The sequence below is a fragment of the Heptranchias perlo genome, chromosome 10 (assembly GCF_035084215.1).
Source record: "Heptranchias perlo isolate sHepPer1 chromosome 10, sHepPer1.hap1, whole genome shotgun sequence".
NCBI lineage: Eukaryota > Metazoa > Chordata > Chondrichthyes > Hexanchiformes > Hexanchidae > Heptranchias > Heptranchias perlo.
This window is the reverse complement of record NC_090334.1, coordinates 62,639,161-62,663,308: the sequence shown is the minus strand read 5'-3', so window position 1 is coordinate 62,663,308 and position 24,148 is coordinate 62,639,161. Positions and strand designations below refer to the sequence as shown.

Genomic DNA, 24,148 nt, shown 5'->3' with positions numbered 1-24,148 from the left:
TAAAAATCACAAAACAACAAGATTTCTTTGGCAGAAGATTGTATCTTTTCCTCCTGAACAGAAACTGTCTCAAATCCATTGGAAGAGCTAAAGCTACTTCACAGTGAGGTTATCCGACAGAGTGATCGTAATCCACACGATTGAGTTCTTGACTTTCAAATGGAAAGCCTTAAATGCCATGATCAGGAAATACTTACTACCTGCACTTTTACGATACATGCCCCTCAACAAAAGGATCCCCTAGCCTCCAGACTAGCATCCTCCTTGATCCAAACTTTATTTTCCTCAACCTCCCACCTAGAACTTCTAGCTTCTGGATCCATATTCTCTTTCTCTTCAACCTCCTAACTCTCAAGCTCCAGATTCAAGCATTGTTCTCCCAATCTCCCATTTTGAACTCCCTGAACTTTCAACATGATATGGCTCGGCTACTTCACGACATCAGATTCAATACCAAAAAATAACCCCTACAAAGGCAGCTTCTTTGTGATATTCACTACATCGCAGTCAATAGGGAAACATTTTGAAGTTGTGAAGGGAGTAAACCAAATTTAACACGTGAACATAAAACAGACGTTTGAAGCAGTACCTGGTTCCTGAGTTTCTGAATTTCCTCTTCTCTATTCTTTATTCTAGTCTGCAGTGTGTTCTTTGTCCGATGCAGTTCCTCTTCTGTGTACTGAAACTCCTGTAAATCCAACCCAGGGTGATAAATGTAAATAGCAGGTTATTAATGGCTTAATAAAAATAGAAATGTCAATAGCTGAATATTTACCCTAGCACATCCTGGTATAAAATTTCCTACTATACAAATATATTTTGAATACAAACACCCCAATAATCGCACACCTGAATGTTACAGTTGCCCTCTTCCATATGGTTTATCGAGCAAATTCCGTCAGACTGAGACAGGTCCCTAACTCATCATCGTAAACTATTCTTAATATTCAAGCATTGTTCTGACTGAACACAACTCTTCTTTTTTTAAAAGGAATACTCTTTTCTCTCAAGTGCATGTAGTGTCCTAAAGAACCACGTGGAGTCCAGTGACACTTTACGAATCTAAGTCTTGAAAAAATAATTTTAACTAACCAATCTAATGAAAGCTGCATTTTTCTCAATTTGCTTGAAAAGTGGGAAAGTAACAACATAAGCGTGTGTGTATGTGTTTGTATGTTTAAAAAATTTAAACTTACTACAACAGCTCAATGTTTAGTAAAAGTTAGAAATTTGAAAATACATTTTGTTCATAATACCAATGAGCTTTATATCTGTTACTGAAAGTGACAAAACTGCCTTTAATCCAATGCTGTAAAGGAACTGCTAAATTCTCTGTTACATCACATTAGAAAAGATAAACTATTTCTTTTCACTGATTGATATTCAAAACAATATCAAACTATAGTTTTTGTTTTAAAAAGAAATATGTTTTCTACAAATTTCTTTCCATCTTACACATATGCATATATTTATATTTCATGCGTATTTACGGAGGGCATTTTCAAATTTTCAATTGTTCTATCAAGCATAATGCAGTGCATCTTTGTGTAATATAAAACAAACCAAAACAATATGACCAGATGGCAACACCAAAGATGTTGAGATCTGAGGTTTAATAAAGTTAAAGCAACAATAACAACTTTATGTTTTGGATTGAAAATTCATAGGAGATACTCTTGCCTGTTTCTGTCGTTCCAGTTCAGTTTCCAGTTCCTTTTTGGTCCCCATTAGTGCACTGATTTGTTCCTGTAGCTCTTGGATTTGTTCCCTGGATGACTCTGCCTCACCCAACTGCTGTGCCTCTGTATCCTGTCATTGAATTCAAGTACATAAATTGAATCAGCCAGCAGAATTTCATTTTTTAAAACGTATTATTACACATACCCAGCCTCCACTAAATTGTAGAATACTTCATAAATGAATTTAAAGAAGTAACTAGAACAATTACTCAATTTTAATTCATCACATTGTAAAGCCAATGCTTATGGCCTAAAATAGAAATGGAACAGAATTACAAAATTACTATTTATAGCAAAAAAAATGTGGATCCATAAAAACATCAATGGTGCATAAACATTCAATCACCATTAAATTAGCCTGAACACTTTGAGTATGTGCAATACAACATTTTAAGGTAATTTTCTCCCCATCCCATATGTTGCTCCTTGAGTGTTACCCAAAATGGTGTGCACTGAAAATGGGCCTTACTTTGAAGTCACTGACAGCTGTAAATCAAGTGGGGGGGGGGGGGGGGGGGGGGAGGGTTTTTTTTTTGAGGATTTTGAGCATTTGACTTTATTCCCCTATCAGTAAAAGTTCTTACGAATGTTATTTTCTTCATAAAATGTCCCTCTTTCTTTTTACCAACTGAAAATATTTGCCCATTGATAATTGTTGTAGCATCCATTTCTTGCCACTGTGTCATACTACAGCAAATTTCTATATTGAAGTACAGTTCTATAAAACAATGCATTTTATTGTAGTACCTGATTCAAGGCATTTGGTAGTACTGTGTACACCAGTACATGACAGAATATTGCTGTATCGGTGAACTTTGTTTGATAGTCGCTCCTGTGAAGTGCCTTGGGACGTTTTACTACCTTAAAGCTGCCATATAAATGCAAGTTGTTGAATTTCAACATATAGCCCCACCTAGTAGCAAAGGTCAATTACAACATAAACGGACTGATATCCCAAACGATTCAGGAAAATTTTCTGTTTACATGGATCAGACTGACCTAGACCTTGGACTTAGGAAAATGCAATCCCTGAAAAATACAGATACCCATAACCTCAGCTAGTTCGTGCCAGGTGTTCACAAAAGCTTCACGCCATATTAAAATAATCCTGGTGTACCACATATCTACTCATTCACTGAGGAGGGGGGGTATTTTCAACTTAAGTCCAAAACGGGCACAAAGTTGGTAGTGCACCTGCCCAAGGCCCCGGCAGAGAGGCTCAAACCATTTTCAAGCTAGTGTCTCATTTGAATTTTACTGGCGAACTGCGGGCGCCGAGTGGGTGTGCTGCTGTAGCTCGTTGGTTTTGGACTGTGAAAAATCGGCTGGCTTCTTTTTAAAAAATTCATTCTCAGGATATGGGCATCGTTGACAAGGATGGCAATTAGTGCTCCTCTCTAGTTGTCCAGAGAAGGTGGTTGTGGGCCTTCTTCATTAAGTGCTGCAAGCGGGTTGATGCAACTGAGTGGCACGCTAGACCACTTTAGAGGGAAGATACACGTTGGTGTGCGATTGGAGTCACGTACAGGCCAGAGCAGTTAAGGACGACAAGTTTACTTCTCTAAAAGGCATTCTGCAGGTTGGTCCTGTTGGAAGGGGGGAGCGGATCCCAAGGTGGGGGTGGGTGGGGAGGGCGAGAACGGACTGGAAGATTTTTGTGGGGCCAGGAGGAGCCAAAAACCTACCTCTTTCTGAGCAGCCTGCAGTGGTCCCTTGAAAGACTGCATAGAGCATACTCCGCCCATTTGCACACCATAATTGTAATCGAGGTCTACAACCGGTATAGGACCCCGATTTTCATATTTAAACAGCCTCCCATCTATTTTGGACAGGAATGCCAGGTGCCCAGATAAAGGCCTACCTGGAAACTGAATCAGGTGGGCAAATAGGTGTCCAAAGTGCCAACCAGATGTTCCTCCATCAGTCACCCGTTTTTTAGGTGAAAACTGGTAGCCAGCAGTAGAAAAATCCCCCCCATTGCTCCATAGTTAGAGCGTGCTTTATACAGTAGTATTCAATTTTGTTCAATCACTGCTAAAGTTGGCATCAAAGTGCATCATTTTTTGAGAGTTTTACAGCTGTTGAAAATATGCAACTGATTACCTGTAGTTCTGCCCTCAGTTGTTGGATGTGACCCAGCAGTTTTTGGACCTCTTCACGTTGCATGTCACGCTCATGCCGCAGTTCCTCCAGTTCCATGATGCTGACAGCATGATTCTCTAAACCTTCAATCCCAGAACCCTCTTTTAGGCTGTTAATCAGTTTCTCTTTGGACTGTAGAAAACATATATAAAAATATTTCATAACAACAAATCAGTTTTAAATTATTTTGGAATAATGACTGATAAAAAACATGTATAGCATTCCATTTATACACGCCTACTTTATAACCACCAGCAGCTTTGTTCCTAAATCTACAACAAACCACATTCTTAACTTCAAATGAGAATTACCATATTTAAATTTTAAAACATCATTATCCCTCTTTGGTATAACTTTGATAAGTTCTACTCAAAATTGTCAAACTGGATCATTAGATCAATGATCACATCAAAGTCGATATGTTGATTTTATATTTACGAGTCTGACCCAAACTTAGCAATCTCTAGATGGCAAACTGCAAAGACTTAAAATGATAGAAATATGGAAATTGGCTCAAGCTTCCCAATTCACTTTTTTTTTCCAAAGTACACTCTTGCCATCTAGTGACAAGATTCAAATACTGCAAAGCAATAGTGAGATGTGCAAGTTTTTTTTTTAAAAAGTACACATTTCGCCCTCAAGTTTGATCATGAAAATCAAGTAACATTTTCTTTTAAAGTATTAGGTGTTTGTCTAAACATAAAGGGCCACTAATATTAGAATCAAAGTCACTCAGCACGGAGGAGACCCTTCAGCCCATCATGGCTGAGCTAGCTCTTCAACTGCTGCTAGTCTAATCCCACTTTTAAAATTCTTTTCCTTTTATATTGTTTCTTTTCGATTACTTATCCAAGGCTCTCTAAATGCTATAATCTCTGTCTCAATAACCACTTGTGGTAAAGCATTCTGTATTTTAATAGCTCTGGTGAAAAATTTTCTTGTTCCCTTTATTCTTCTAATGATAATCGCGAGCTATGTCCCATTGTTAATGATTCGCTATTCAGCAGAAACAATGGGGGAAACTCCATCCATTCTTGCTGCTATCGAAATAGAGTCTAGACTGGGGCTCTTTTCGCAGAGCCTGGGGCCTGGGATTTAAAAATCATACATTTATGTCTTGGGTCCCTGGTTGCACAAAATATACTCTCTACCTATAAATTACTCATTTTATAGTACTTTCAAAAGACAAAAAAAGAGGTTTCCTGTACTTCATAACCTCTTCCTCACTTGAAGGATTCTGGTGGCCTTTTGCTTGTAGTCCATCAGTTCCTGTTTAGCAGAATCCAAGCTGGTCTTTGCAACTTTGAGCTGTTGCTGTTGATCATCTGCCCTCCTCTTCTCTTCAATGGCCTTTCTTTCAGATGCTGTCAGTGTTTCCGCTAGACTTTGGCGCTCAAATTCTACCCTACTAAGTCTAGCTGCAAATTCATTCTGAACAGAAGATACAAAAGAGGCATTTCAGATCATCTCAAACATTTTATATATACTTGGGAAAAAGTCATGTAAATTTTAAACATTTTCTTGGCTTGTAGGCAAGCAAAGACGATTGCTAAACAATGTCTAGGAACGCAATATAATTTCATATAACACACCTAATAAAAAAGAATATTGCACATTAAGTCCTCGCAATTGCTCACCCTCAGGTATTCATTGGTAGGTATCTCTGTACCTATTCCTTACTCACAGTCCAGGGACACACATAAATGACAGCCACTTGGATGGTGCACTGTGGGATGCCCAGCTTCCAGGGGAGGGCAGAGAAATTGACACAGATAAAAAAAAAAGATTCATTTTAAGCTCATCACACAAGGTTTGTCTGTCAATTGAGAAGACAATGAGTACGAAGGGGTGCTGGGAGCAGAGGCTAAGTGAAGTAATGGCATTCCATGACCTTCCTTGAAAAGTCAATGAAAGTGGAGGACTCCATAAGGTCAGCCATCACGGGTGGTGAACTAATCCTTTCTAAACCCAGATGAGAGCTGGGTCAGGAGGAACTAGAAATTGTCCAATATATAATACTTTCCTCAATTCAGATGCAAATTCCTAATTTCCAGGAATGAAAATGTAAAAAAAGTGTTTTTTTTTACATTTGTCTCTCTACTCCATTATACAATGATGAAATATGGAGCTTAAATCAATACAAGTCATGTTAAGTCACCAACAGGGTGAGTGGGAAACTGGCAGGTGGCAGCCATATTTTTTCACCATTACAGGTTTTCCAACCTGCCAGTATTCACACTCAAATGCACTCTGCACTTACAGCATCCAGAGTAAATGGCACCCGCAAAAAGAGTTCTGAATGAACAAAATTGTCAATCCCCTTTTTTGTAATTCGGCTTTTTTTTTTTGCAGTGACAGACAAGGTATGGTGCAGGGAAAGGACTTGGAGCAGAGATGACAAGAAAGGATAACCACTTATTAGAGTATCAGAACTTTTCACTTAGTTCTCAAACTTTGATTTCTAAAGTTTCCAGCTTTAGATGTTTGCAAAGCAGTCTGACAAAGACAAGGTTGGTGTGAATAGCTTTACCTGAATCTAGGTCTTCTTCAGGCCTCAAAGTGCATAATGCGGCAATCTATTTAACTTGCAATTAATTTTTTTTAAATTGGTTCGTGGGATGTGGGCACGCTGGCAAAGCCAGCATTTATTGCCCATTGCTAATTGCCCTTGAAAAAGTGGTGGCGAGCCGCCTTCTTGAACCGCTGCAGTCTGTGCGGTGAAGGTTCTCCCACAGTGGAGTTCCAGGATTTTGACCCAGCGACAATGAAGGAACGGCGAAATATTTCCAAGTCGGGATGGTGTGTGATTTGGAGGGGAACGTGCAGGTGGTATTGTTCCCATGTGTCTGCTGCCCTTGTCCTTCTAGGTGGTAGAGGTCACAGGTTTGGGAGGTGCTGTCGAAGAAGCCTTGGCGAGTTGCTGCAGTGCATCCTGTGGATGGTACAGGCTGCAGCCACGGTGCGCTGCTGAAGGGAGTGAATGTTTAGGGTGGTGGATGGGGTGCCAATCAAGCGGGCTGCTTTATCCTGGATGGTGTTGAGCTACTTGAGTGTTGTTGAAGCTGCACTCATCCAGGCAAGTGGAGAGTATTCCATCACACTCCTGACTTGTGCCTTGTAGATGGTGAAGGCTTTGGGATGTCAGGACACCCACATGTTTGATGCAAATCACAAACCAGGCCAAGTTAAATCCCTACTGTAAACAAGGCAAATGCAGTATGCTAGACGGTCAAATTACATTATGTATGATGTTCAGCTGCCAAGCCAATAGCATGAACTGGATACCCTTTTTTCTCAAACAAACCTGCATTTGATTGTAACTGTCTTGTTCTCGTTTAAGTGATGATTCAGCTTCCAGAAGCCTCTCTTGCATTGTCTGGAAGGCTTGGTTGTGCATACTACTCCCTTCACTGTGATCTTGCAGTATTCTTTCAAAAAAAAGAAAAATTATAAAACTATCCCTGGGATTTCTAGGTGTAACGTGTAATAAACACTATGTCTAAATCGATTGGGACTTTTATATTAACTATGTGTGCAGTGACAAATTTGGCTGTGGTGTATTATTGTTAATTAGAAACACAATCAAATTATAGCCACAGCACAGCACAATGTTTTACTACATCACAAAGAAGGTATGCAGATAGCAAAACTTCTTCAAACTTCAATAAATGGGTGATTTAGGTAGTTCAGCTATGTTGTATATTGGGTCCCAAGTCTGAATCTAGTGCAGACTGATTGAATTAAAGTCTCTCGCTTCCAGTTGCAAAGATGACAAATGAAATTACTTTGGCTGATCTCAACCCAACACATGGTGGGCACAAACCTACTACCAATTTGGCAGGACATAAGGATGGCTGGTACTAAGGAAAAAAGCACAATCTTAATGAAAAATTAGAAAATGTTGTAAGGAAAGTGTTGATCAGTCTATCTTGAGGTCTACTAATGTTATACCACTATTAATTTCTCTTTATACTGTAGTAATATTAACCTTCAGCCGTTGCTTGATAAAAATAGTGACCACTGAATTGTTGAACCAAGGCTGACCCTACAGCAATGGCCAGTTTCAGGATGAAGTCATCACCTGAGTAATTAAAGATGTGTCATTGTATAGTGGTTCATAAGTTTCAAGATTCTATAATCACTGTTGATAAGTTTCGAAGACAATTGTTAGTCCTGCAAAATTAGGGTTTATGTAGAATCAGGAGATTGACTTGTACTGAATGATACAGAATCAAAAACAGACTTATAATTATAGGTTTCACTTGGCAGAATAGCAATTAAACAAGAGAAAAACTATTGATCGGTATAACTCCCGTTCTTTGTTATCCTATCTCGTTAGCCCAATAGAAAAAACAATTTAGTAAGGAAGCCAGCTTATTAACTGACATAATTGATAAGTATGGATTGTCACGTAGAGGGTGTGAGAGAAATGTATAAAAAGTAGCAATTTGTAATGAGTATTTGGATTTGTAAAGGCCTAAGATACTGAGCTCAGAAATGTAATGCGCTAAGTCCCCAACCAAACCATCATCACATGTGGTTGCAAGTATGATCTTTTAAGTGTATGTTTAAGTACTATTGCTTGTACTGTATGCTTAATAAATCTATGATACTTGCCCTCAATGTTCAAGAACCTTACTGATTTGAGGAGTAGTTAGAAAATCTAATCATAAATAAAACCATCCTAACAATATTCACACTGTGAAGTACAAAGGCTGAAGTTGGAATGAAGGGAAAGTAAAAAGAAAGCTTTACCCTGCATCTAGTTCTGCTATGTCCAGAGTGTTTGCTGACAACAATGGGTGCCCAAAAATGGAAAAATGCTTCATTCCCAACTACCAACAATCCTCAGCTTAAAAAGCACATAACAAAACATCTCAAAAGGACACTGACAAAATAAAATTATGCCTTAATTTCTCCCCAGTATCACAGATTATTCTCTTACTGATTGTGTAGGGTGACAACAGATCCCAGGATTGTCAACATGTGACACAACCATGCCAATCTTCAGAATACGGAGTTTCAACTGGCAAGAAAAGTGACCTTTAAAAGGTTGCTCCCACCTCCAGAAATCGACAATGGGAGTAAGGAGCCAGAACAGGAAAATTAAGTAAAACATTAGATTGATTAGAGAGTAAAGTATTCTTTAAGACAATAGAGTGAATAGGGAAGTGACAATAGGAGGGAAAAAGAGCAGGGCAAGTAAAGTGTTTAATTTTTCTTATTTTAATGTAAAATTATGTTTTGGTGTATTCATTTAGTAGTTTAGGATCTATATTACAGTAATAAAGGTGTTCCTGATATTTGAGTACTTATTACTACAATATTGTTCATTACACCATCACAATGGATGAACAAAAAAACTAAATCAGTCATCCAAGAAAAACTGAAGCTTCTCTAAACCTGCTGGAAGTCTACGGGTAAATGGTTAATTAAGTTTTTTTTTTAATAAAGATACGGGCTTTCACGATTATGTAACAGCATACATTTTTGCTCAAAATGCAAAGCACAAGACAATGGGATAATTTTCTGACATGCAATGCAACATTCCATTAGTTCATTCCAAGTAATCCTGGATCAGAAACAGATCAGAATTACCCCTGACAATGTACCACAGGCCCAATATTTAAAGAGCAACCCTCTATGTACTAATTAATTTCACTTGGGGCCTTGTCAATGAGAACTGATGAGTTTATCCCACTTGTCTAAGCTAGATTTGAAGCAAAAATCTGGTTGAAAGAATCAGTTTTTAAATTCTTTGCAAAATCTAAACTCAGTTATTTTTTTAAAAATTAGTTTTTTGCTAGATGGAAATTGGTGTCCAATGAAAAGTATACATGTCAATAAATGAATCAAAACCTGTTTCTTTCATTCTGCAACACGTCCATTGCTTCAGTACGTGTCTTCAGAAGCTGATCAGCCTCTTCCAGTCTCACTTTGAGCACAGCCAGCTGAGAATCCTTGGCACCCAGCACCTCGTTCAGATCATCCACCTGGGAACGGAGTTCTCTACCCATCCTGTCAGACTTTGAGTTCTCAGTATTCCATTTCTCAATCTGTTTTCTGGCTTTATTAAACTCTAAAACCACCAATATTTAGAAAGAAACAAACAATTAGACCAAATACAGATGATGAGGGAGGCCATTCATCCCATCATAGCCCATCCAAACAAACCTTAGTGTCCACCACATGTCATCTAACTACATCTTGAATGAATCCAGGTTTTTGGCTCTACTACCCTACCCAGAGGGCCATTCTAAGTCTTTATCACACTTCGTGTGAAGAAATTGTTCCTGTCTTCTCTCTTAATTGTCCTTTCATCAGTTTTAGCCTATGCCCCCTCATTCTAGTGTCTTTGTTTGCCTTGATGTAGCGCTTCTGGTTTACCTTATCTACGCCACTTAATACCTTGTGTATTTCTATACAAAGTGCCCTCACAATCGTCTCCATTCAAAGCTAAAGAGCCGCAGTTTATTCAGTCTTTTCTTGTACCTAAATCATCTGGCTCCAGGGATCAACCATGATGTTGTTCTCTGCACTGCATACATGACTTGAATGTTTCCAATACATTTTGGAGGCCAAAAGTGAACACAGTACTCAAGGTGTGGTCTGACCACAGTATTAGCATGACATACTGCAACAGAGTATTGCACAACATTAAAGCGTATTTCTTAAACTGCTATTTTTCCTATTGCATATTGTCACCAAAATGCTAAATAAGCCGAGAGACAACACTGGCCGAGGCCAATTGTGATACTCAGTACCATTATCCCAGTTGTGATCAACTAACTCAGCAAAGACCATAGGCATGATTTTAACTTGGAGGCAGAAACCCAGCCCGTCCCTAGATATTCACGTGGGGAACCCGGAAGCCAAGTGAGTGTGTCGCAATCTGCAATTGCAACTAACTTGAAGGTATTTGTACTTCCAGGTTTCCCACGTGCCAAGCAGCCAGATTGACAGGCTGGTTGCCTGTTGGGAGGGGAAAAAAAGCCTTGATTCGGAGAAGGGGGAGGGAGGGAGAGATCGATTGTGGGCCGTTGAATCGGAAGGGGGGGGGGGGGGGGGGTGTGTGTGTCAGCCAGCATCGAGGATCGGGCAGGGGGTGGGGCAGCCAGCATCATGGGCTGGGGGTGGGGGGAGGGGGTGGTCCAGCATTGGGTGGGGCGGGAGCGGCTGGCCAATTGCGGGGTCACGTCGTGCCAGATGAGCTTGTTGGGCCTGGATGAAGCATTCCTGCTGCTCCGGGTCCACAAGCAGTCCAATAAAGGCACTCACCTTATGGATTCGGCCCTTCCCGCTTGCATTCACCTGATGTGAATCATAAGCAATGAGAAACCCAAAACAGGTACGGTTAAATTCATTTAACTTTTGCAATACACAAAGAATTAAATACCTCAACTGTTTCAATGAGGTACATTGCTCTTTTAAGTATAGGCCTACTGGCTTTAAGTGGGGACGGAACTTCCTGGTGTCTGTTGTGCATGTGCATCCAAACACGCCTGGGTCAAATCTGGAAGTGAGCTGTCCTGCTCCAAAAATCTAAAATTACCCCTCCATGAATCAAATCGGAGATCTTTCTTGTCTGTACAGCTCTGTATAATGCCGCATGACCTATTTAGGCGCCAGCCAATTTTTAAAAAAAGTTTTCCTTCAAACAAGATCCAAGTTTCTCTTTTTGTTGTTGTAATTCCCTTCCTAAACTTCTCCGCCTTTCTACCTCTCTCTCCTCCTTTAAGATGCTCCTTAAAATCTACCTCTTTGACCAAGCTTTTGGTCACCAGTCCTAATATCTCCTTACGTGGCTCAGTATCAAATTTTGTTTGATAATGTTTTTTCATACAGAGGGTTGTTAAGATCTGGAACTCACAACCTGAAAGGGTGGTGGAAGTAGATTCCATAGGAACTTTCAAAAGGTGATTGGATGTGTACTTGAGGACTAATTTGCAGGGTTATGGGACTAAATTTGTTAATTCTTTCAAAGAGCCAGCATAGGCACTACTGGCCGAATGGCCTCCTTCTGTGCTGTAAGATTCTATTCTACGATTCTAATGTTGCTGTGAAGCACCTTGGACCGTTTCACTACTTTAAAAGGTGCTACATAAATGCAAGTTGTTGTTGTAATATAAGTAGCCAAGTAAACTAGTCTTGTTTCTTTTATTTTTAGTCCTCTGCTTGAATTTGAAGAATTGTTCCCTGAACATAACCCAGTGATGGAAACTTTGCAGGAGCAAAATAATTTTAGTTTTGCATTTTTAAGCCTGCCTTTGCTGCAGCTCACTCATGCCACACGTCACCTTTAACAACAAACATGACAGTTAAAGCATTTCCTCTTCCTGAACCTAAATTATGGACTAAATTTAAAAATTAATATTGTGCAGTTAAAAACACATGCACCTGAAGTCCCAATTATATAACTGGCATCTATATGGGGCTATTTTCCCGTGGCAAGTCATGAATAAACATAACCAATGCATTCCAAGAGCCCCAATGCTTAATTTCTTGTCATACCTTCTTGTGTTTGCTTTGATCTCTGAATCAGTGACGCCATTTCTTGGTTCAAGGAGGTGACCTCACTCCGCAGCAGCTGGTTCTCAAGCCGAAGATTCGATAGTTCTAGTGACTGACTCTCATCTTTAGCTGAAAAACTTAGGCTGGCTGTATTATTCAGTGGTTCCTCCTGTGAAGACTCCATTTGGGCACCTTGACTCACATTAGAGCTTTCTGAGGCATCTAAATGTATTAAAAACAATAATCAGTAAATGAAATAAAAGCAGTGCAGGAAAAAGTATTTTACACTTTTGTAGGCGAGTCTGTTTTCCATACATATAAAGTTAACCTCTACAATACCAATAGACGTAGATATTTCATAATCCTCTACACTGAATCAGTTCATTAACTTACCATGGCGCAAATCCAGATCTGCACACTTTGCAAAATATTTTAGGATAAACTTTGCAAGGCTCCTGGTGCGGGAGGTTCAGATGATGTCAAATATTGAGAGCGAAGCTCATTATATATGTGCAATTTGAGTTAGTGGGCCCAGTTTCATTCTATTTTCAGCAAGGTTTGTTTTGCCAGCCTCATAAAACACATTAATGAATGCCAGGATCCTATAGCTAAATCATATGATATGAATTTCAGTGCTATTCCATCAAGTGCGCATGGTGTTGAGGGTAATATACTGGCATGGACAGAGGATTGGCTAACTAACAGAAAACAAAGACGGGATAAAAGGGTCATTTTCAAAATGGCAATCTGTAACTAGTGGGGTGCTGCAGGGATCAGTGCTGGGGCCTCAACTATTTACAATATATATCATTCACTTGGATGAAAGAATAAAGTGTCTTGTGGCTAAATTTGCTGACGATACAAAGATAGGTGGAAAAGCAAGTTGCGATGAGGACACAAAGTGTCTGCAAAGGAAATTGACAGGTTAAGCGAATGGGCAAAAATTTGGCAGATGGAATATAATGTGGGAAAATGTGAAGTCATCCACTTTGGGAGGAAAAATAAAAAAGCAAAATATTATTTGAATGGAGAAATACTACAAAATGCTGCGGTACAGAGGGATCTGGGTGTCCTCGTACATGAAACAAAAAGTCAACATGCAGGTGCAGCAGGTAATCTAGAAGGCAAACGGAATATTGGCCTTTATTTCTAGGGGGATGGAGTATAAAAGCAGGGAAGTCATGCTACAACTGTACAGGGTGCTGGTGAGACCACACCTGGAGTACTGCATACAGTTCTGGTGCCCTTATTTAAGGAAGGACATACTTGCATTGGAGGCAGTTCAGAGAAGGTTCACTAGGTTGATTCTGGATATGGAAGGGTTGTCTTATGAGGAAAGATTGAACAGGTTGGGTCTATACTCATTGGAGTTTAGAAGAATGAGAGGAGATCTTATTGAAACATACAAGATTCTGAGGGGACTCGATAGGATAGATGCTGAGAGGATGTTACCCCTCATGGGGGAATCTAAAACTAGGGGGCATAGTCTCAGAATAAGGGGTCGTCCATTTAAGATGGAAATGAGGAGGAATTTCTTCTCCCAGAGGGTCGTGAATCTTTGGAATTCTTTACCCCAAAAAGCTGTGGAGGCTGAGTCATTGAATACATTCAAGGCTGAGTTAGACACATTTTTGATCAGCAAAGGAGTCAAAGGATATGGGAAAAGGGTGGGAAAGTGGAGTTGAGGTAAAAATCAGATCAGCCATGATCTCATTAAATGGAGGAGCAGGCTTTAGGGGCCGAATGGCCTACTTCTGCTCCTATCTCTTATGGTCTAAGTGGTTTCAATTACAGTAATGCTGCAATTTATTCTCTGGCATATTACAGTATAATCTGTGCATATTATAAATAGGATAACACAAACTGAAATGTGTTCCATGTCAGTGACATATTAGGGATTGTGGCAATATCATAATCCACAAGAGCTATTTATCAATGCTGTCTTAATCTCTTCATGCATTACTGCCTCCAAAAAAACCCTAGACTTCTCTATGTACATCTTCGCTGCCGCTCTGGACCCGAGCCAATTACTTCTATCTCCAATTCTCTATTTTCTCTTGGCCCTTTTTGGGCCTCTCTCTCCTATCACACGGGCATGCCACATTTAATTTCTCCCCTCTTTACGCCCCCTCCCCCCACCAAATCCCTACCCAAACCTAGAACTACTACTCTATCTTTCTATTCTCCTGGCACCATCCCAGGATTGAATCGGCCTTGGATAAGCCCACTGCTACCCTCTGTGCCTTTCTCAGCATTCTCCAAAGGGTCGTTTGAGACACTAGTCACTTGCTCCATATAAGCAGCATCTTCAAATGCCCTACCTGCTTCTCTTGCCGACCTTCCCACCCAGCACGCCCGCTGGGGAAAATTCCATCAATCTCCTTTCCATTCTGCTCACCTCGCCCACCACTGTAACAAGGCCCTGACCATCACACGACTGCATTATCATGGCTTTGATTGAAACTTCACTCATGGGTGGCAATAACTTGCCCTTTAGTGAAGGCTCCGCGCCTGACTATATTTCCACCACATGCACCTCTCAAATCACCACAGTGACAATGCGATCTCATCACCAAATCAAAACTTATGCAATTAAAGAAACTGTGGTCAGATTTAACAACTGGGGTTGGGAATAGACAACAGTTACTCCATGGAGTAGCTCATTTCTAAGATACTGGAGCTGGGACAAGCGGAAGCTAAACTTCAAAACACCAAGCAAACATTTGAGGCATCTGAAGTATAATGGATTAGCACAATACATATTTCCCACAGGATTTCCTGGCAGTCAAGTGGGAATTAATTCTCGATAATATCACATGTCCACATTGAGAGTTACTGAGTAATAGAAAAGACATGGGGAAAACACCTACCTTGATAAAAACCACCCCAGGATATTTTTAGTAGATTATTAGAGATATTACAAACCCTGGAATGATTTCAAGGCTGTGATCCAATCTCAGGGTTCATGTCACTGTGAAGTTTATGACATGATCTGGACCCCTTGATCAGATTACTGCCTTAGAACCAGAGACATTTATGGCACAGAAGGATTCCATTCTTACTGCTAGTGCAATCTGAAATTAATCACACGACCCTGTTCTCTCCCATCCTCCTCTGATTCAAATATTTATCTGATTTCCCCTCAAGATGCAATGGTCTCTGCCTCAACTATTCCTTGTGGCAAACAATTCCACACTCTAACAACTTTAATCATATAGCAGTATTACTGTTAAAAGTTCTATCAATAATTATACGACAGGATCACACTGTTAAATAAATAGTAAACACCTGGATCAATCGCTTCATTCTCCTGATTAGTGATGAAACCAGACACCTTTAGTTCCATCAGTACACAGCCACGATTATACCCAAGTCACCTCTTAATGGAAATGATGCACAAAGATACTTAGACTTTGGACAAAATAAACAGATATGCAAAGGATTTGGACTCATCAATAGCAGCCCTTTTAAAGCCATGCTGTCTTTTCTGAACTTTAAGTGTCCTAAATTATACATATTAGTTTATCAATTTCACTGTATACTCATGGGGCACAAAAGGTACAACAGAAAGAGGTGACGAACAGACAATGCAACAGATCCGTTTCAGCACTCAGGCTAAACTGGAACTAACATTTACTGTTTTTTCCCCTTTCCAAGGGAAGGAGAGAGGGAAATAAATAAATTTAAAGCAGTATCTGCAGTCTTTTATCTCTGATGTTAGCTACATGAATAAGCCAAAACCTCACCAAGGATAAGGGATCTTCTGCAAAAAGGGTGCCACTGCAATTTGTTCTAAAGGTTTGGGGAATGGAACACCTTTCAATTCGTGGCACCCACTGAAGACAGATACAACTTAGGCAGAGGGAGAGCAATACTTTGTTCCTTCACTGCTTTAACCCCCACCTTAGATCATATCTGCTACACTTAATGTAAATGCCTCAATTTCCCACACCAGCCATCCTGATGGCATCTGAGTTAGAGTAAAATTTGCAGAGTTTTGTGGAGCACAAAGTAGAAATAGGTTGAAACTGTCTGAACTAATTTTATGTAGGAGCTGTCCATCTAAACAGAAAGAGGCTTTCATTCAATTGGTTTTGGATCCAGATTTCTTAAAAAGGCAATGCGTTAGCCAACAATACCATCCAGTTTACTCACCCACAAGGAATGCTATTTTTGAATTTTGAAATTTGGTAAATACAGCATTTTAATTACAGTAGTGTACAACCACGAGAAATCCAAACATTTTGCATGTCCGTAACAGTGTTTATGTGTAGAAAATTGGAAGTTATTGGTAAAGAGAAATACAATGATTTATTTTTATGAAACTATTTCATACCAAATCCAGCAGCAGAGTCATCCTTGACAGAGCTCTCCTCAGTTGTCTTGATATTAATGGTGCAAGCAGATACCGAACTGAGACTGGAAGTTCGAGAATGACTTTTTGGTGTGGAAGGCTTTGCTGTCTCTCGTTTGTTGTCCACCCTTCCATTTAATGACTTTTCGGAACTATTTAGGAAATCAAAAAGTTGGTCATCATTTGGCTCAGTCTTTTTTGGTCTTACAAACTGTGTTGAGGGTCTGCTTAGAGAAGAGCTTGCAGATGTACTGACTGTAGCCTCAAAGGTTCGTGATGATGAGGGCACATTAGAAGCTGCAGCAAGCAGGGTGGCCTTTTGTCTCTTAATTTTACCAGCAGCAGAGGAGACATAACCTATATTAGTGTGGACTTGGTGATCAGATTCACTGCTCAACTGATTCTGGGCAGAATATTGGCTGGAAGAACCGGCTTCAACGCTGAAAGTTGTTGTGGCAGTTATGTCTTCAATGGGTGCAGTTAGTAATGCTGCTGCTGCCCCTTGGTCCACTTTGTTCAAGAAGTCCTCCGCCTTCCCTGCAAGCTCAGTAAACCATGACATTCTGAACTGGTATTAGAGCCAAAGGTAGTATTATAACATGACCTATTCACAAAAGAGCAAGAAACATTTTTAATCCAACTACCTTGCGTACATATGCAATAAGTGGTTAATTGAAAATAGAGAAAAAAAAATCACTGATCAGCAGTGGTCCTAAGTGCAGAATACAACATATCATTTGTTGTTATCCTCTAGGTTATACAAATTGCTGCTGAATTGTGATCAGTGTGCTAACACTTTCAGTACTAAATCATACTCAGTACAAAATAAAACTAAATTATAGAATACAAGCTGTGCAATGATCATGGTATCTATATTAATGTCATTAGTCTCATGGGGTGATGGGTATCTACAATTAATCTGACCCATTCACCATAACAATGAAGCATGTCAGAGCACGCCACTGAATTCTGCTGGGTAATACTTACAAACAAATATACAGAATATAGATGTGTACAAAGTATTTAAGGTGCTTACTCTTACCATTTGCATTCTTTAAAAAAATGCTTGTATATGTCTTTCACCGATGTCATATGGCACTTAAACATTGCAAAGCACTTCACACAATTTATTAATTTTTGGAGCCATTTTGCAGTAGCAATGTCCCACAAACAGCAATGAATTAATGATTAGTCCATCTGTTTCTTTTGGTGGTAATAATTGAGAAACAAATGTTGGCCAGAACAATGGAGTGCAATGGGATCTTTAACATCCACCCGAATGGGCAGATGGACCTCAGAAGAATGGAATCACCAATAATACAGTAACCCCTCATTAATACACTCAAGTGTCAGCCAAGAAAGAATATGACCTCTATTTGAACCAATAGCCTTCTAACCCAGACACTAAAGTAGTACCAACTGAATCAAGCTGGCCCAGATCCAACATCACATTTTATACTGTGGACATCAAAACCATGAAATGTAAAAATGGTGCAAATAAAATAATGTAGTATTGTAGAGCAAATCAGTCAGTCACCTGGGAAGATAATGCTGCAATAAAATCAAGATAATATAGTTACCATTGAGTTACATTGAAACTACAGCACAGAATCAGGACGTTCAGCCCAACTTATCTATGCCGGCATTTTTTTTAAATATATTCGTTCACGGGATGTGGGCGTCGCTGGCGAGGCCAGCATTTATTGCCCATCCCTAATTGCCCTCGAGAAGGTGGTGGTGAGCCGCCTTCTTGAACCGCTGCAGTCCGTGTGGTGTCGGTTCTCCCACAGTGCTGTTAGGAAGGGAGTTCCAGGATTTTGACCCAGCGACAATGAAGGAACGGCGATATATTTCCAAGTCGGGATGGTGTGAGACTTGGAGGGGAACGTGCAGGTGGTGTTGTTCCCATGTGCCTGCTGCTCTTGTCCTTCTAGGTGGTAGAGGTCGCGGGTTTGGGAGGTGCTGTCGAAGAAGCCTTGGCGAGTTGCTGCAGTGCATCCTGTGGATGGTACACACTGCAGCCACAGTGCGCCGGTGGTGAAGGGAGTGAATGTTTAGGGTGGTGGATGGGGTGCCAATCAAGCGGGCTGCTTTATCTTGGATGGTGTCGAGCTTCTTGAGTGTCGTTGGAGCTGCAATCATCCAAGCAAGTGGAGAGTATTCCATCACACTCCTGACTTGTGCCTTGTAGATGGTGGAAAGGCTTTGGGGAGTCAGGAGGTGAGTCACTCGCCGCAGAATACCCAGCCTCTGACCTGCTCTCGTAGCAACAGTATTTATATGGCTGGTCCAGTTAAGTTTCTGGTCAATGGTGACCCCCAGGATGTTGATGGTGGGGGATTCGGCGATGGTAATGTCGTTGAATGTCAAGGGGAGGTGGTTAGACTCTCTCTTGTTGGAGATGGTCATTGCCTGGCACTTATCTGGCGCGAATGTTACTTGCCACTTATGAGCCCAAGCCTGGATGTTGTCCAGGTCTTGCTGCATGCGGGCTCGGACTGCTTCATTATTTATGCTCCACACGAGCCTCCTCCCTCCAATCCTATCAGGATACCCTTCAATTCCTTTCTCCCTTATGTGTTTATCTAGCTTCCCCTTAAATGCATCTATGCTATTGGCCTCAACTACTCCTTGAGGTAGCGCGTTCCACAGTCTTACCACTCTTTGAAAATAAGAAACAGGAGCAGGAGTAGGCCGCACAGCCCCTCCAGCTTGCTCCACCATTCAATAAGATCTTCTACCTCAACACCACTTTTCTGCCCTATCCCTTGATTCGCTTAGTGCCCAAATATCCATCGATCTCAGTCTTGAATATAATCAACGACTGAGCATCCACATCCCTCTGGGGTACAGAATTCCAAAGATTCACAACCTTCTGAGTGAAGAAATTTTTCCTCATCTCTAAATGGTCAACTCCTTATCTTGAGACTATGACCCCTAAATCTAGACTCTCCAGCCAGGGGAAATAGCCTTTCAGCATCTATCCTGTCAAGCCCTCTAAGAATTTTATACATTTCAATGAGATCACCTCTCATTCTTCTGAACACCAGAGAATATAGGCCCATTCTACTCAATCTCTCCTCATAGGTCAACCCTCTCATCCCAGGAATCAATCTAGTGAACCTTCACTGCACTGCCCCCAAGGCAAATATATCCTTCCTTAGGTAAGGAGACCAAAACTGTACACAGTATTCCAGGTGTGGACTCACCAGAGCCCTATATAATTGCGGCAAGACTTCCTTACTCTTATACTCCAAACCCCTTGCAATAAAGGCTAACATACCATTTGCCTTTCTAATTGCTTGCTGTATCTGCATGTTAACTTTCTGTGATTCATATACAAGGACACCCAAATCCCTCTGACTACCAACATTTCTTAGTCTCTCACCTTTTAAAAATTATTTTGCTTTTCTGGTCTTCTACCAAAGTGGATAATTTCACATTTCCCCTCATTATACTCCATCTGCCAGCTGCTCGCCCAATCACTTAACTTGTCTATATCCCCATGAAGCCTCTTTGCATCCCCCTCACATCTTACTTTTCCACCTAGCTTTGAATCGTCAGTGAACTTGGATACATTACACTTGGTCTCCTCATCTGAGTCACTGATATAGATTGTAAACAGATGAGACCCAAGCACTGATCTTTGCAGCATCCCACTAGTTACAACCTGCCAAACCAAAAAGACCCGTTTATTCCAACTCTGTTTTTTGTCCATTAACCAATCCTCAATCCACGCTAATATATTACCTCCAATATCATGAGCCCTAATCTTGTGTAACAACCTCTTGTGTGGCACCTTATCGAACGTCTCTTGAAAATCCAATTATACTACATCCACTGGTTCCCCCTGCTAGTTAAATCCTTAAAAATACTTTAATAGATTTGTCAAACACAATTTCCCTTTCATAAAACCATGCTGACTCTGCCTAATCATATTATGATTTTCGAAGTGCCCTGTTACTATGTCCTTAATAATAGATTCTAGCATTTTATCTTCTCCTGACTTATAGTTCAGTTTTCTCTCCCTCCTTTCTTGAATAGCGGGGTTACATTTGCTACCTTCCAGTCCATGGGGACCATTTTAGAATCTAGGGAATTCTGGAAGATCAAAACCAATGCATCCACTCTCTCTGCAGCCACCTCTTTTAAAACCCTAGGATGTAGGCCATCAGATCCAGGGGATTTACCAGCTTTTAGTCCCATTAATTTCTCCAGTACTTTTTCTTTACTTATCTTAATTGCTTTAAGTTCCTCACTCTCATTAGACCCTTGGTTCCCCACGGTATGTTTTTTGTGTCTTCTACTGTGAAGACAAATACAAATACAAAATATTTGTTTAACATCTCTGCCAGTTCCTTATTCCCCATTATAATTTCTCCTGTCTCTGTCTCTAGGGGACCCACATTTACTTTTGTTAATCTCTTCCTTTTTACATACTTGTAGAAGCTCTTACAATCTGTTTTTACATTTCTTACTAGTTTACTCTCATATTCAATTTTCTCCCTCTTTATCAATTTCTTGGTCATCCTTTGCTGATTTCTAAAATCCTCCCAATCCTCAGGCTTACTATTCTTTTTGGCAACATTGTAAGCTTCTTTTAATCTAATACTATCCTTAACTTCTCTAGTTAGCCACGGTTGAATCATTTTTCTCGTGGAGTTTTTATTACCTAAGGGAATGTATATTTGTTGAGAATTATGAATTATTTCTTTAAATGTTTGCCACTGCTTATCTACTGTCATATCTTTTAATCTAATTTCCCAATCTACCTTAGCCAACTCGCCCCTCATACCTACGTAATTGGCTTTGTTTAAATTTAAGACCCTAGTTTCGGAGTTAACTACATCACTCTCAAACTCAATATGAAATTCTATCATATTATGATCACTCTTCCCTAGAGGTCTCTTAATAAGATTACTAATTAACCCTGTCTCATTACACAATCTAGATCTAAAATAGCCTGTTCCCTAGTTGGTTCCTCGACATATTGTTCTAGAAAACTGTCTTTAATGCATTCCATAAACTCGACCTCCAAACTACTTCAGGCAAGCTGGTTTGCCCATTCCATATGAAGATTAAAGTCCCCCACGATTATTGCCCTTGGTACATGCTCCTCTAATTTCCTGGTTTATACTCTAACACAATCTGCTTGTTTTTAATCCAAATCGCTACTCTTTCTACAGCCTTGCCTTTTTCTTTAGACTTATAAATTTACCCTTATTTGAAACCTCCTCCCACCCTTTTTAGTTTAAAGTCCTATCAACAACCCTAGTTACTCGATTTGCCCGGCCCGGTTTAAATGGAGCCCATCCCAACAGAACAGCTCCCTCTTTCCCCAGTACTGGTGCCAGTGCCCCATGAATTGAAACCCCTGCTTCCCACACTACTCTTTCAGCCACACATTTAACCATCAAATCTGTTTGTCCCTATGCCAATTTGCGCACGGCTCAGGTAGTAATCCAGAGATTATTACCTTTGAGGTTCTTTTTAATTTGGACCCTAGCTCCTCAAACTCCCTCAGCAGAACCTCATTCCTAGTTCAACCTTTGTCATTTGGGTAAAGAAGTTTCTCCTAAATTCCCTATTGGATTTATTAGCGACTATTTTATATTTATGGCCTCTAGTTTTGGACTCCTCCACAAGTGGAAACATTTTCTCTACATCTATCTTATCAAACCCTATTAGCTTGAAGACCTCTATCAGGTTTCTCTTTTCTAGAGAAAACAGCTACAGCCTGTTCAGCCTTTCCTGATAAGGATGTCCTCTCAGTTCTGGTGTCAAGCTTGTGAATCTTTTTTGCACGCTTTCCATTGCCTCTACATCCTTTCTATAGTATGGAGACCAGAACTGTGCACTCCAAGTGTTGTCTAACCAAGGTTCTATGCAAGTTTAACATAACTTCTTTTCTTTTCAATTCTATCCCTCTAGAAATGAACCCTAATGCTTCATTTGTTTTTTTTATGGCCTTATTAACCTGCATCACTACTTTTAGTGATTTGTATATCTGTACCCCTAGATCCCTTTGCTCCTCTATCCTATTTAGACTCTTTATTCTTCCTACCAAAATGCATCATCTCACACTTGTCTATATTGAAATTCATTTGCCAATTACATGCCCATTCTGCAAGTTTATTAATGTCCTCTGGCATTTTGACGCATTCTTCCTTTGTATTAACTACACCCCCCAATTTGGTGTCATCTGCAAATTTTGAAATTATACTTCCAATTCTTGAATTGAAATCATTAATGTAAATTATGAACATTGGTCCCAGCACCGATTCCTGTGGAACACCACTTCCCATCTTTTGCCAGTCTGAGTAGCTATCCTTAACCCCCACTCTCTGTTTTCTGTTTTGTTGCCAGCTTGCTATCCATTCTGCTACCTGTCCCGACTCCACAAGCTCTGACCTTATCGAAGGCCTTTTGAAAATCCAAATATATTACATCTACATTACCCTTGTCTATTCTGTTACTTCTTCAAAGACTTCAATAAAGTTGGTCAAGCATGACTTTCCCTTCTGAAACCCATGCTGCCTATTCTTCATCATATTTTCGTTCTTTAGATGTTTTTCTATTACATCTTTGAGTAAAGATTCCATTATCTTTCCTACCACCGACGTTAAGCTAACCAGTCTATTGTTCCCTGGACTTGTTCTATCTCTCCTTTTAAATATAGGAACAACATTAGCTGTCCGCCAGTCCTCTGGCACATTTCCCTTTTCTAGTGAAATATATATCTGCTATCTCGTCCCTAACTTCTTTTAATATTCACGGATGTAATCCATCCAGACCAGGGGTCTTACCTTCTCTTAGTTTGATTAGTTTATTATCTCCCCCTTTCTATCTTAAATGTTTTAATATCTTTTCCAACCTCTTCTTCTAATGTCCTGCCCTGTTAGTCTCCCTGGAAAATACGGAGGCGAAATAACTATTCAATATTTCTGCCATTTCACTGTCGTTACCTGTGATTTTATCCTGTGCATCCCTTAGTGGCCCTATCCCCATTCTGACTTTTCTTTTATTATTTACATGTCTGTAGAATACATTACTATTTCTTTTTATATTCTCTGATAATTTAATCTCGTAGTTCCTCTTTGCTTTCCTAATTGTTTTTTAAACTTCTTTCCTAACCTCTTCGTATTCCCTTTTGTCATCCTCGCCTTTATTGTCTATGATGTGGAGATGCCGGTGGATGGACTGGGGTGGACAAATGTAAGGAATCTTACAACACCAGGTTATAGTCCAACAAATTTATTTTAAAATCACAAGCTTTCGGAGATTATCCCCTTCGTCAGATGAATGAGTGAAAAGGTTCTCAAATCGCATATCTTATACTATGCTGGGACGGCATCACACCAATCAAAAGGTGTCGTTGTTATTCAAACAGCACGTCCCAGTA

General features: G+C 40.1%; 1 protein-coding gene across 1 annotated transcript in view; it reads right to left on the bottom strand.

Annotated features, from left to right (window-relative positions):
• The window catches only part of golga5 (golgin A5), a 39,726-nt gene that overhangs the window by 9,235 nt on the left and 6,343 nt on the right, over positions 1-24,148 (bottom strand). The window contains exons 2-9 of the mRNA XM_067991933.1: positions 16,729-17,350; positions 12,393-12,614; positions 9,741-9,960; positions 7,186-7,309; positions 5,109-5,312; positions 3,843-4,013; positions 1,681-1,809; positions 590-688 (exon numbers count right to left, since the gene is read on the bottom strand). Coding sequence (XP_067848034.1) covers positions 590-688; positions 1,681-1,809; positions 3,843-4,013; positions 5,109-5,312; positions 7,186-7,309; positions 9,741-9,960; positions 12,393-12,614; positions 16,729-17,308 — 1,749 coding nt within the window. The 5' untranslated portion in view covers positions 17,309-17,350. The remainder of the gene's footprint in view (positions 1-589; positions 689-1,680; positions 1,810-3,842; positions 4,014-5,108; positions 5,313-7,185; positions 7,310-9,740; positions 9,961-12,392; positions 12,615-16,728; positions 17,351-24,148) is intronic.